This window comes from Labeo rohita, chromosome 23 (genome assembly GCF_022985175.1).
Source record: "Labeo rohita strain BAU-BD-2019 chromosome 23, IGBB_LRoh.1.0, whole genome shotgun sequence".
Classification (NCBI taxonomy): Eukaryota; Metazoa; Chordata; class Actinopteri; order Cypriniformes; family Cyprinidae; genus Labeo; species Labeo rohita.
The window spans coordinates 361,428-375,293 of NC_066891.1; the positions used below are offsets into that span (position 1 = coordinate 361,428).

The window sequence follows — 13,866 nt, forward strand, 5'->3', positions numbered from 1 at the left end:
CAAACATTCTATCATGATTTGCAAGTTTGGTGATCTGATCGGTGTGAGTACAGATACCTGTGTGCACTGAACCGAGTCTGTGGACTGAATCGATGGCCATCAGCATCTCCGCAGGTAGAAGTGAGTCATGTCCTCCATGCTGTCCATTGCTCTTTTTACATTGACTACCACTCCTTTTAGACTAATACAATCACATACAACAATAATCAATAATCAATCAAGTCTCAAAAATCTATTACAATATATACTGATAAATGTAAAATTGACATCAATGGTATGAGATGGCTGGATGCTTTCAACTAATTTCTTTTGAACTGTCAGCAACTGAACTGCAGCTCAAACTATTTCAAATAGTGAATTAAGCTACAAACTCCATCATAATGCACAATGTTTCCATCTAACATGTATTTTAAGCTGCAGCTCGTCATATTAATGCAGTGTTTCACTAGTTGGCAGTAAAACAGTTACCTCACCTGTTCGTAAATTTGTGCTGGATGTCTTCGATGTGGAAAGCAGTTTTCTTCGGAAGGGCAACATTTTTATTTGTAAACATCACATCTATTTCGCTTATTTAAGTTAACCTCGTAAAACCGAATCAATTGAGTGAGTCACTTACGCTGGAACCGCTCAGATTGATTCAAACTCAAGTTTGTGACTTCGATCATTCAGTTTAAGTTATTCACTAGCAAAAACCAGTTAAAAAGAGCCATTCATTTGCGAATTTCGACATCGCTTATACATGATGGGTTAGCTTTTTGATACTCCGAAACTACTGCGTCGCAAAATGATTCACTATTTCGAAGCACTCCAATCGACCTTCGGAGTGCTTGTTGCGAATCATTTGATTCAAATCGGAACTTTGTAGTGGGCTCGCGAATCTTTTGATTCAGATCGGAGCTTCAGAGCGGGTTTGCAAATCTTTTGATTCACATCGCAAATCTTATTTTCCGATTACTTTTTTTATTAAGCAGTACAAAACAAAAAACAAAATGAAAACAAAACAAAGAAATTAAGAAAGTAGATACAAATGTGTTTCCAGGTTAAAAAGCAATAAATGTACACCTTAAACGGACACATAGGATGAACACAGGGATGCAGCAGTTTTCACTGGCTGAGCTTTAGATAGTTTCAAAATATTTGTCTAGATCAACTTAGAATAAGGAAAGTGAAATTTAGAGCAAGTAATTTCTTTTGTTTTTGTATATGAAATTTTGCTAAAAACAAATTAAGTTCTATTTTTTGTTCTATATTCTCTTTTGAGAACATAGACTTATCTCTTCTGACTTATATTATAATTACACCCATAAGCTTTTTGCAAAATTTGGATGAACTCATTAATCTTTTGTTTGAGCTCTTCATATTTAAGGAGAGAACTATTATTATCCAAAGTCAGACAACATTTGTCATGATTTTAAAAAGCAGAAGAGATGGGGAAAATGGAATCTCCAAATCAGTTGCAAAATGATTCACTGTTTCAAGCCCTGTCATCCCTGCTTACCCGATTCTTCTTCACCTCTTCGACTGTTAGAGGAGAGAGAATGTTACACAAACATTCTCTATAACCATAACTATAGCAAAAAAATTAACTCCAAAGTTGTAATAATCGCTCTAACAGTGAAGTCTACACCACAGCTATAATGATAACTGTAAATATAACATTTAAATTTAGTTTAATTTAGATTAATATTAGTCAAGAATGTTTAATATAATATTAAATTCATTGTTTTTCAATAATAACCACAGAACGTTTATATAGCCATTTACTGAGCTGTTCAACTTAAGAATATTGCTCTCTGAGAGTACACTATGAGGAAAAGTAAGAAAAATAAGAACTATAAATAAACTGAAGCTGAACTCAAAAGTTGGCAGCCCTGGTGACAGAGGTTTTAAAATAAATGATATGTTGATTAGAAAAAAAGTCTATATGAACAAAACATTCCTCTTTTTGGTATGTACAAGCCATATTTGAATTAAATTTGACTTTTCAGTATGGATCCAGTAGATCGGACAGCACCATCACTGTTAAGTGTTCTGGTTATAGTTCAGATTAAGTTCCCTCAAATGCAAAGGGTTTGAGCTGAGGGCTGATCTCAGAGCAGCACAGCCGCTCTCTGTAATACTGCAGTGAGACAACCTGCAGAGACAGAGAGAAAATACACTGAGTTACAAAAAGTTAAGCTAAATGGCATCACTTTGCCTAATTTTAATTATTGGCCACCCGATGATAATACAATACAATAAAACCACTCACTCTAGTTTCTCCAGTTTACAGTGGGGATTCTTCAGAAGATTAGACAGAAGCAACACTCCTGCGTCTCCTGGTTCATTGTAGTTCAGATTGAGTTCTCTCAGATGTGATGGGTTTGATTTGAGTGCTAAAGCCAGAGCAGCACAACCTTCCTCTCCAATACTGCAGCACTCCAGCCTGAGGAGAGGAAGACACTTACAGATCCTGGTCTAGTGTCACTGTGTGCAGAAGTCATTTGATTCTTCTCCAGCATTGCTTTGCTTTTTTATAACCTTTGCTTTAGTACGTCAGGAGCACACAGTAGTGTGCATTTTCTTTTATGAAAATGATATGAATATATTTTGTGCATTTACATTTGACAAATATGAAAACAAATTCATCTGATAGTATCAGAGAATGTGATTTGATGTGATATATGAAATGTCACTCACTGCAGTTTCTTCAGTTTGCAGTGCTGATCTCTCAGTAGACTACAGAGTAGAGTTACTCCTGAGTAACCTGGTTTACTGGAGTTCAGATTGAGTTCTCTAATGTGTGACGGGTTTGATATCAGACCTGAAACCAGAGCAGCAAAACCTTCTCACCAATACTGCAGTCATCAAGTCTGCAGAGAGAAGAAGAGATATGCCTCAACATTCAAACATATCAGTGAAAGTCACTACTCTGAGCATGTTGACAGAGGACAGATCTTTTCATAGCGCTCCATTTAAAATTATTTTTGTAGTTTTTGACATACACCATAAAACTTACTCTAGTTTCTCAAGTTCACACTGCGGATGCTTCAGGAGATCAGACAGCCTCTTTGCTCCCAAGTCTCCTGGTTCGTTTCTGCTCAGATTGAGTTCCCTCAGGTGCGACAGGTTCGATTTCAGACCTGAAACCAGAGCAGCAAAACCTTTCTCAGCAATGCTGCAGTATTCCAGGCTGCAAAGAGAAAGAAAAACAAAAGTATTTATTTCTTTACTATTAACAGTATTTACATCTGCTTTAATATTCATGATGAAAACTAAAAATTATTGCGCGTTTTAAAAATTGCTTAAACCGTTTCAAAAACTGTTCTTTAATATCTTTTTTATCTTGATTTTATCTAACATTTTAGCCGAAAAAAAATTAAGATTATTTTAATGAATTGATAATCGTTTAATATTTTAAATACTTTAAAATCACTTGGAACCCTGGTTATAATCCAATATACATTGTTAATTGCTACACTACCAGTTTCCAAAAATACATTAAAATAGTATCACTTACTGTAGTTTCTCCAGTTTACAGCGTGGATCCTTCAGTAGATCGGAGAGAAGCTTCACTCCTGAATCTCCTGGTTTATTATTGTTGAGGTTGAGCTCTCTCAGATGAGATGGGTTTGATATCAGCGCTAATGCTAGAGCAGCACATCCTTCTTTATCAATACTGCAGTGATACAGCCTACAGAGAAAAGAAACAATCAGTGTGTGTGCACATACGCAATGGATATCGACAGCCATCTTCCCAAACTTGTAATGAGAACCATTTATAAGTTTGATGGTTTAACATTTGAAAATAAATCAAAGACAACAATAAATATTACTATTGGTATTTAATATTTTTTTTTTTTAGTTATTTAAAAAAAATAACAATTTTTATCAAAATAAATAATAATAACCATTCAGTTATTGTTACATAGCCATCTTGTTAAATAATCAGAAAAAAATTTAAAAAGAAGCACAGCAATTTTTTTTTTATTTTAAAATATTAAAAACATCACTCACTGTAGTTTCTCCAGTTTGCAGTGTTGGCTCTTCAGTAGTTCACACAAAAGCTTCACTCCTGAATCTCCTGGTTTGTTCCAGCTCAGATTGAGTTCTCTCAGGTGAGATGGGTTTGATATAAGAGATGAAACCAGAGCAGCACAACCTTCCTCACCAATGGCACTGTATTTCAGCCTGCAAAAAAGAAAATGACTGACATCTACTGCTCACTTCCAGGTTGTTAAGACTGGTGCTAAACTAAGCACAAACATAATAAAAATCTTTTTATGTGCTGAATTTTAAGTATGTCATGTTTTCCCATTTGTGTTGTGAAATATAGAAAGAATGAAGGATGAAAATGCACCTTTTCCACCAGTGACTAACCACTCCACAACTTCTTTCTCCAATGCACTTCTTTCTCCTCTCTGCATTTCTACTCTGCTATATCTCATTTTGTAATCTAGCTTTCTAATAAACTTGGCATCATATAATCTAAAATTGTTGGCTCATTGACAAATTGCTGCTGCAAAATGCTGCTATGGTGTAAGTCAGTTTGGATAAAAGCAAGTAAACACATAAAAGTAATATGATTAACTATCATCACTTACTCTAATTTCTTTAGATTACAGTTAGGGTCCTTCAGAAGAATAGACAGATGCTTTATTCCTAAGTCTCCTGGTTCATTGTAGTTCAGATTGAGCTTCTCTCAGATGTGAAGGGTTTGATTTCAGCGCTAAAGCCAGAGCAGCACAACCTTCCTCTCCAATACTGCAGCACTCCAGCCTGAGGAGATGAAGACACTTACAGATCAACACAATTTTGCAAGTAAAAGGTAAGAATGAGGCGAACACAAATGAACATGACAAAACAAAACAAAATTAATAAACAAGTGACTCAAAAGACCAAAAAACACAAAGACATGTGGGCTGTTGAAGCTAACAGTACCTTACTAAAGTACATAGAGAAAAACATTTGCTCACACATTCATATTTTTTGGCTACTAAAAACGCCAGCGTACACATCCAGATGCAAAAACTTCCCAAAACTGACCTCAGACTAACAGACCCTGATCTGCAGCACATACATGGAACTTTAGAACAGAAACTTCAATCATTAATTAACATACTGATGTACATATACAGTGGAGAACAAGAATAAGAGAACAACAGTTTCCTAGGTCACTACTTTGTCCTATTTGAACTTATCCTAAAATGAGTAGAAGGGCAGTTTTTAAATCATATTTCATGAATTAATTGTATTCTGAAGCAAAGTATTTTGCAGCCTTAAAATTAACCATCACTTACTGTAGGTTCTCCACTTTACAGTTTGAGTCTTTCAGAAAGTCAGACAAAAGCTTCACTCCTGAGTCACCAGGTTTGTTCCAGCTCAAATTGAATTCACTCAGATATAATGGGTTTGATTTAAGAGATGAAATCAGAACAGCAAAACTTTCCTCTCCAATACTGCTGTCATCAAGCCTGCAGAAAGAAAAACACATCACACCTGAGGCTTTTTGATGGCAAACTTTAATATCTGCTGTGAATATTCAGTGTGAACAAGATTTTGAATAGAAACACAATGGGGACATTTACACCAGCAACATAACATTGCCTGATAAAAATGTTTTCTGTGGTGATCCAAATTAAACTTAAATTAAATTTTAGAATTTAAACTAGGTAAAATTTGTGGATCTCACAAAGCTAGTCTAGACTAAAGTCCTGGTAAATGCATTTTATCTCAAAGAGAAACATCAAAAGAAATAAGATTTCAGTATATAAAACCATTACTATTTTTGCATTGCAACATTTTAAACAAAATGTGTAAAATAATGAGTTAACTTTGTTAGCACTAATGATAAAATTTCACCCACTGTAATTTCTCCAGTTTACAGTGTGGATCCTTCAGTAGATCAGACAGCAGCTTTACTCCTAAATCCCCTGGCTCATTATTGTTTAGATTGAGTTCTCTCAGATGTGATGGGTTGGATATCAGCGCTAAAGCAAGAGCAGCAGAACCTTCCTCTCCAATACTGCAATCATACAGCCTACAGAGAAAGACAACAAACTACTTAAACATACAGCTCAACAGATTCATTCAGCAGTTAAAATTGAGCAATTAGCTGCAAGTGTGTGTGAGTATAAGAATAATTACCATACACCTGGCAGAACAGTTTAAGTTGTTCAAAAAGTTGTGAGTTCATTCTTAAAATTTGTAGAAATATTATTTACAGCAACCTGTTATTATTTAGGTTTAAATACACGTATGATTTTTGTGTGTTTGTTGTAAAATAATGCAAGAAAAATGACATATATCAATAATAACATCACTCACTGTAGTTTCTCTAGTTTACAGTGTGGATTTTCCAGTAGATCAGACAAAAGCTTCACTGCTGAATATCCTGGCTTATTGGAGTTCAGACTGAGTTCTCTCAGGTGTGATGGGTTTGATATAAGAGCAGAAACCAGAGCAGCACAACCTTCCTCTCTAATACTGCAGTTAGACAACCTGCAAAAATGCATTAAATTTAAAAATATTCATACTGAGGACATACATAACATCAGAACACAAGGACATACTAAGATGAAAACAATGTAACAAAAAGGTGAAGTTGGAATTATTAGTGGATCCAAAAAAACCCTGAAACAACTTATAAAAATACTTACTTAAGTATCTCCAGTTTACAGTGAGGACTCTTCAGTCCCGCAGAGAGAAGCTGTACTCCTGACACCTGGAGGTTGTTGTCACTGAGGTCCAGCTCTCTCAAACAGGAGGAGATCAAGCTGAGAGTGGAGGCCAGGGCTGAACAGATCTTATCTGTGAGATTACAACCCGCAGACTGGCAAAAAAAAACACATATGCCTTAACCAGCAATTGGTATGGATTTACATGGAGGCTCACTTAAACAGTTCATAAAATCAATTAAGGCCCTATATGGTTCAGTTCCAGGGATACTGGGATATCAATATGTCTCCAAGAATAAACTGTTAAATTGTACACATTTTCAGTGGTCAAAACCCAAATGTGGAACACTTTGCATTTAGATGATACTTTTTTCTTTTGAAGTGGAATGGCTGAAAAACAAATAATGTTCAAACTAGAAATGTATCTTTACTCCAAAGTGTAAACATGTCTGAGTGCTATAACTCAAGACTTATTAAAGATACCTCAACATTCTTTTATATTCTGCTTCCTTATAAATGTTTTATTTGTAATGATATATTTTGTGTTTCACAAAAGAAAGTAATTCAGGTTTGGAATGACATGAGCAAACAATGACAGAATTTTCATTTTTGGGTGGACTATGCTTTTAATTGCTTTATACAAACTGAGGGTTAACTGAGGGTGAAAACAGGCTTTTGAATTTAATATACTTACTCTGCTTTTCTGGAAGCTTTGACCACCGGCAGCAGTCCTCAGAAGACACTCCTCCGATAGATCATATTGCCTTAGTTCAAACTCATCCAGATCCTCTGCTGAGTTCAGCAACACAAACACCAGGGCTGACCACTGGGCTGGAGAGAGTTTGACTCCAGAGAGGCGGTGGGCACCTCTACTGCTTAGGTACGTTTGGACCTCCTGCACCAGAGACTGGTCGTTCAGCTCATTCAGGCAGTGAAATAGATTTATGGACTTCTCAGGAGAGGGATTCTCTCGGATTTTATTTTTATGTACTCGATTATTTCCCGTGTGTCCTGGGAGCTCCATGTCAGTTTGAATAATCCCTGTAGTAGAGTCTGATTGGATTCTAGCGAAAGCCCCAGCAGAAACCGGAGGAAGAGATCCAGGTGTCCACTCTTGCTCTTCAAGGCCCTGTCCACTTCCCGCTTCAGAAAATCTGTCATTGAGGACTTTTGTTCTCCTGAGCAAAGGAAAGAAACCTAAACAAGGCAGCGAGAAACTCTTGCACACTCAGATGCACAAAGCTAAACACCTTCTCCAGCCTTAGCCCAAACTCTTCTCTGAAGATTTGGGTACAAACTCCAGAGTACACGGATGCTTCTTGGACATCAATGTCACACTGTCTCAAGTCCTCCTCATAGAAAACCAAGGTTGCCTTTTTCCAGTTGTTCAAAAGCCAGTTTCCCAAGTGAGAGGATGCTCTTTCTGGCCTGCTCAAGATCTACCTCACATTTCCCATCATACTTCTGGGTCTTCAGTTTGGTCTGAACGATCAGGAGGTGTGTGAACATTTGAGTGAGAGTCTTGGGAATCTCTGCTCTGTCTGCTGTACCCAACATCTTCTCAAAAACAGTGGCAGAGATCCAGCAGAACACTGGAATGCGGCACATGATGTGAAGGCTCCTTGACGACTGGATGTGGGCAATGATCCTATTGGCCAGATTCTGATCTTTTATTCTTTTTTGAAAATACTCGCCCTCTGAGGGTCTCTGAACCCTTGTACCTCTGTGACCCTGTCAATAAACTCTGCTGGGATCTGAATGGCTGCTGCCGGTCTCGTGGTGATCCAGATGAGAGCAGAAGGAAGGAGGTTCCCCTTTATGAGGTTGGTCAGCAGCACATCCACTGATGCCGATTTGGTCACATCCCACAAAATCTCATTGTTCTGGAAATCCAGAGGAAGACGCCACTCATCCAGACCATCAAAGATGAAAACTATTTTGTAGTCTTTATATTCTGTTGGTTTCAGTTCTGTGAAAAAACAACAAAGAAGCTCCATAAGACTCATCTGTTTCTCCTTCATCAAATTCAGGTCTCTGAAAGGAAGTGGAAAGATGAAGTGAATGTCCCGATTGGCTTTTCCTTCGGCCCAGTCCAGAACAAACTTGTGCACTGAAGCAGTTTTTCCGATTCCAGCGATTCCTTTGGTTAGCACATTTCTGATGGGATTGTCTTGTCCAGGTAGGGATCTGAAGATGTCATTACTTTTGATTGGTTTTTCCAATGTCTCTCGACCTCTGGACACTGAGTTCTCAATCCGTCTCACCTCATGCTCATTGTTGACGTCTCCAGTCCCTCCCTCTGTGATGTAAAGCTCTGTGTAGATCTTGCTCAGAAGTGTTGCGTTCCCTTGATTGGAGACTCCTTCACTTATTCTTTGAAATTTCTGCTTCAGTCTGGATTTCAGCTGTTGTTGACTTACTGAGATCAGTTCTGCAATATACGGCAGAAGCAGAATGTTCATGTTGCACAGCAACACTCAAGACAATAAGCCAACATTAAAGTTTGTCTACAAGCTGTACCAATGTTATTTGAAAACTGCAATTGCTGTAAGTAGATATCACTGGACCAGAAAACAACCAAGCAAAATGCATGCATAATCAAGTAACAGACAAAATTTAAATCAAATCAAAATGACTTATCACAAATAAGTAGCACAGATTCTAGAATGCTTGAAATCTGGATCTTACTGGTCTGTAGTTTGTTAGCAAGGTTTGGCTTGTTCATTTTTCGCAGTATGTGAAGCATGATCTTCAGAGCCGCCTCGCTCACTTGGCTCTGCCCTTCATCCTCCTCTTCTTCCTCTGTCACAGAGCATGCTGGATCCTCTGGGCTCAGCATGTTCTTGAACCTTCTCAACTCTTTCTTCATCAAAGAGATGCTTGTGTCCTCAAGCTCCTGAAATCAGTGTTCAATCCCAGCAAACATTCAGATGCTCACCTCTTATCAGAGAGTAAACAGAACTATGCACAGGGGTTTTAACACCACTCCTGCTCAGAGGTCGCAACCAACTATTGTGGATGATGTTCATGAGTTTATGTAGACTACACAAGTCTCATAAGAAACAAGATTCTAGAGGCCCACTGGACCTTATAAAGATAATTAAAGTATATTATTCAGTCATGAAGACTGGAATTCCTCTGGTTTATGACCAAACACTCAATAAAAAAAATAAAAAAACTCACCCTGAAGACGGCGTCCGGCAGCACCTCGTCATTCGAGGCCGTTGATCCCTCCTGTACGTTACTGTAGATGAACAAGCAAATATTTACTCAGTGACAGAACACTCAATACACTCATGATCGTGTCCATTCCTCAATATCAAATACAGTTCTTGACCAGTTATCCAGTAGAATACAGCTGATAATTAATGTGCTTCATCCACAAGCCATTCCTCAGCTCCATTTAGAGTCTACAGAACTGAATTTTGACGTGTCGCTTCTCACGGATACACGGCTGGACTCAGGAGCAGGAGACACAGATCGTTGTTTTTAGTTTTATATTTCCATCTTAATTTTAGTAAAAGTTTTAGTAACTTTGTTGTGTGGTTTTGCCATTTTTATTTAATTTTTTTAATGTCTATACAGTTTTTATTAATTTTGATTTCAGGTTTGTTTTTAGGTATTTTAATGTGTCGAGTTAAATGACAGGTGAAATAAAATAAGTTTATTTATTAAAAAAAAAAAAAAAATATATATATATATATATATATATATATATATATATATATATATATATAATTCAACCAAATTGTTTTAATGAAAATTAAATCTGGGGACTGAACAGGCCACTCAAGAACATTCTATGACTGATCTCTGAACGAAGCATTAGATTTGGATGTATACTTCAGGGTGATTGTCCTGCGGGAAAGTCTACTGATCATTAGCTTTAGTCTTTGCACCAAATGCATCACAATTCTTGTCAAAATGGCCTGATACTACAGAGAATCCATGAAGTCCTTCATACGGTCATGATTTTCCACTTCCTGCTACAGCAAAACGAGGGGGTTGAATAATTATGACATTGCAGCGTTATTAAAAAAAAACCTAGAACTCAAAAATATTACATTATGTATTGACATTGTCACTTTTAATATGCCAGTAAACTGCTATAAATGCATTTTTATAAAGTCCTGGATGTTCTGAAAAGCTTGAGCTGTTCCTCACCGCTTTTTAGCAGAAGAGTCTCTTGGACTGAATCCTCCTCTCAGGGACACACTGCGCTCAGGATCAGGAGACACAAATCTCCTTCTGAAAACATTGAGAGAAACAACAGCAGTTAAATACTGCATATATGTGAGGGTCTCTGTTTAGACCATCAGATTTCAGCATAATTATATGTTATTATATAATATATGAAGAGTTCAGATGCAAAAGCCTCTAAGTACGTCTGACGTTTTTCTTTAAAATTAGCATTTCTTTCTGGCTACCGTGTATAGGTTTCTATGCAAGTACTGGTGCTTCTGAATGGGTTGAGACTGGGATTTCACACATTTGAAGTGGAAGTACTGATGAACACATACTATGTGTGGAGAGCATTCACTCAGTATTGTTATCTCATTTTTGACCAAGACGGCTTTTAGAGGCTTTTGCATTGGAACTCTTGCCGACCTGGCCTCTACATCCGTAGCAATCGCACTGAATGCGCCTCTATTTACATGATCAGTGAATTCTGCAACGCATGCTTGGAGTAGACGCTTTTTGAGCAGCGCAGACCGTGCACTCACACAAATGCAACCACGTTAAATTTTAGCTACATAAAACATATTTTGCAGAAGGCATGATGTTTTGGTGGGTGACTGACATACTAGACAAATAACAGTTTGATCTTGCATTGATCACCCTGGTGAAAAAAACAGCATATGCTGGTAGGTATGTTTAGATGCTGGGATGCTGGTTAGGTATGTTTTGGTGCTGGTTAATGCTGGTCCTTGACTAGCAACATGACCAGCAAAAACCAGCAAAGGACCAGCATAAACCAACTAAGGACCAGCTTAAACCAGCTGTAACTATAATCTAATTACTAATTTGGAAATTACAGTAAAGCATTACAAAGTGATGCGTTACTGCCCAACACTGTGTGTGTGTGCATATATACATATATATGTATATATGCACACACACACACACACACACACACACACATATATATATATATATATATACACACATATATACATACATATACATATATATACATATATATATAGCTTTGTTTACTCTGTCTAGTTTTATTTATTTACAGTTATGTTCATGCAGTTGAAAATTTGTACATTAATCAATGCATAATATAAAGGTTCACATTTTCATTAGCCGCTGCAGAACTTCTGCCAATAACCACTGAAATGCCTGTTTCTGCTTTATAAAGTCAAGCATTTGCACAATCACTTACAGCACCTTTAACATCTTGATTCGATTGTAAAGTCATTCACACTGTTAATAGCAAATGTAAGTCATCATGTTCTATTTGTATATATGCTCGTTCTCACCTCTTTCTGGAGTCCATGGTATCATCTAGACCGCTCTGCAAACTGTGAACAAACTGCAAACAGACACTAGCTCATGTAAGCTATCTGTGCGATCTAGAAATGATTCACTTCACAAACGAAAAATATGTGTTTGACAGGCACACTCTTCAAAATAAAGTGAGCATCCACTATGACGTCACAGATGAACCATTTTGGATTCACAATGAATCTTCCATGTTTTTCTTACTCCGTATCTACACTGGATGCAAACGGTGTGGAATAGGCACCTGTCTTTAATGCCTTGTGGAGCCTGACAACAAAACAGCACAGTTTCACATGTTGGGTAATTTATGGTTTACATCAGCAGATTCAGTTCCCAAATACTGTGATTTGCTTCACTTACATTTGCCAGAGCCAGATGAGGCTATATTAATGAATGGAAAAGTGATATATACAGTCAAACCAAAAATTATTCACACACCATGTTTTGCTTAAGTGTTTTTTCTTTAATTGCTAATGCGACCTTTTTATGCCACAGGCTGAACAAAAGTAAGCATTGCTTGGCAACTGGTCAAAAGAGTATTGATAATTGTGTAAATATTGTCATGCTAACAGTTGCCTGAAAAATGTTTGGTTGACTGTAATCTATTACATATCTTTCTATCAAAGTTATCTGACATTAGATGAATTTGGTCACAGTTGAACTCCAAGTTCTTGTCATATTTTATTACCATGTTCTAAAATATAGCGAATAAACTGATAATGTGAGAAATGTTGAAGGTGAATTTTGGTTTGACTGTATGTTTCCATGTTATTTTAGTTCAATTTGCCAAGAAAATGACATTCTTATAATTTGATATATTTAGTTTTAGCTTTTATATACCAAAATATATTTAAAAATGTATTTCAAGGGCAAGAAAATACAGTCCTACAGTAGCCAGCATTTAGACTAAATGCAAATGTGGGTTGAATAGCATACTAGATACAAACTAAATTCATCGTAATTAAAAGATGTTTTATTTATATATAGAAGTGAGGAAAATACATTGAAGTTGTCCACTTCCTTTTATCATCTTTGCTTTAATTCTGTTTGTTCTGCTTCTGTGAGTCCGTGACAAGAGGATGAGGAAGTGGATCGGTATTATAGTTAATAAATCTGACTATGCATTCATTTTATATTACATTAAATGGTCAAAAACAAGCAATGATGCTCACCTTGTGATACTCACTTGGCTTTCCTCTTTGAGAGTGACTTAGATTAAGTTTTCACATTCCTCGACCTGATGATTTAGTTTCACTTTCACTCTTAGTGAAAGAAACATTTGACGCTCTGAGAAGCTGGTTGACCTGAAACGCTAAACGAAACCAAATATGCAAAAAGAAGAACAACAAACTCTAGTATCTAGTGGCGAAATGTCATGGTAACACTTTATTTTGATAGTCCACTTTAGACATTCTACTAACAGTAAGTAACTTTGCAACTGCATGTCAACTTGTCATTAGAGTATTAGTAGACTGTCTGCTTAATATCTTCTAACACTCTTCTAAACTTTGCAAGTATGTCAACTTATTCTACCAAACCTAAACCTAACCTAACTGTCTGCTCATAGTAGTTAGTAGACATGTAATTGCAAATTCATGAGAATTAGTTGACACGTAGTTGCAAAGTTACGTATAGTTATTAGAATGTCTAAAGTGGATTATCAAAATAAAGTGTAACCGTCATCATTTAGGAACCTAGGTGT

At 36.7% G+C, this 13,866-nt stretch overlaps 1 protein-coding gene across 1 annotated transcript; it reads right to left on the reverse strand.

Annotated features, from left to right (window-relative positions):
• Nucleotides 1-1,270: 1,270 nt before the first annotated feature.
• On the reverse strand, nucleotides 1,271-12,912 carry si:ch73-168d20.1 (NACHT, LRR and PYD domains-containing protein 3). The gene is given in 23 exon segments (XM_051095695.1): nucleotides 1,271-2,134; nucleotides 2,252-2,425; nucleotides 2,680-2,830; nucleotides 2,833-2,852; nucleotides 2,999-3,172; nucleotides 3,500-3,673; nucleotides 3,997-4,170; nucleotides 4,584-4,675; nucleotides 4,677-4,758; nucleotides 5,280-5,453; nucleotides 5,846-6,019; nucleotides 6,307-6,480; nucleotides 6,639-6,811; nucleotides 7,347-7,385; nucleotides 7,387-7,637; nucleotides 7,640-7,828; nucleotides 7,831-8,023; nucleotides 8,025-8,350; nucleotides 8,353-9,087; nucleotides 9,345-9,552; nucleotides 9,840-9,900; nucleotides 10,821-10,904; nucleotides 12,143-12,912. Coding segments are annotated over 23 exon segments (3,951 nt in total). The 5' UTR covers nucleotides 12,160-12,912; the 3' UTR covers nucleotides 1,271-2,022.
• Between the last annotated feature and the right edge of the window lie 954 nt (nucleotides 12,913-13,866).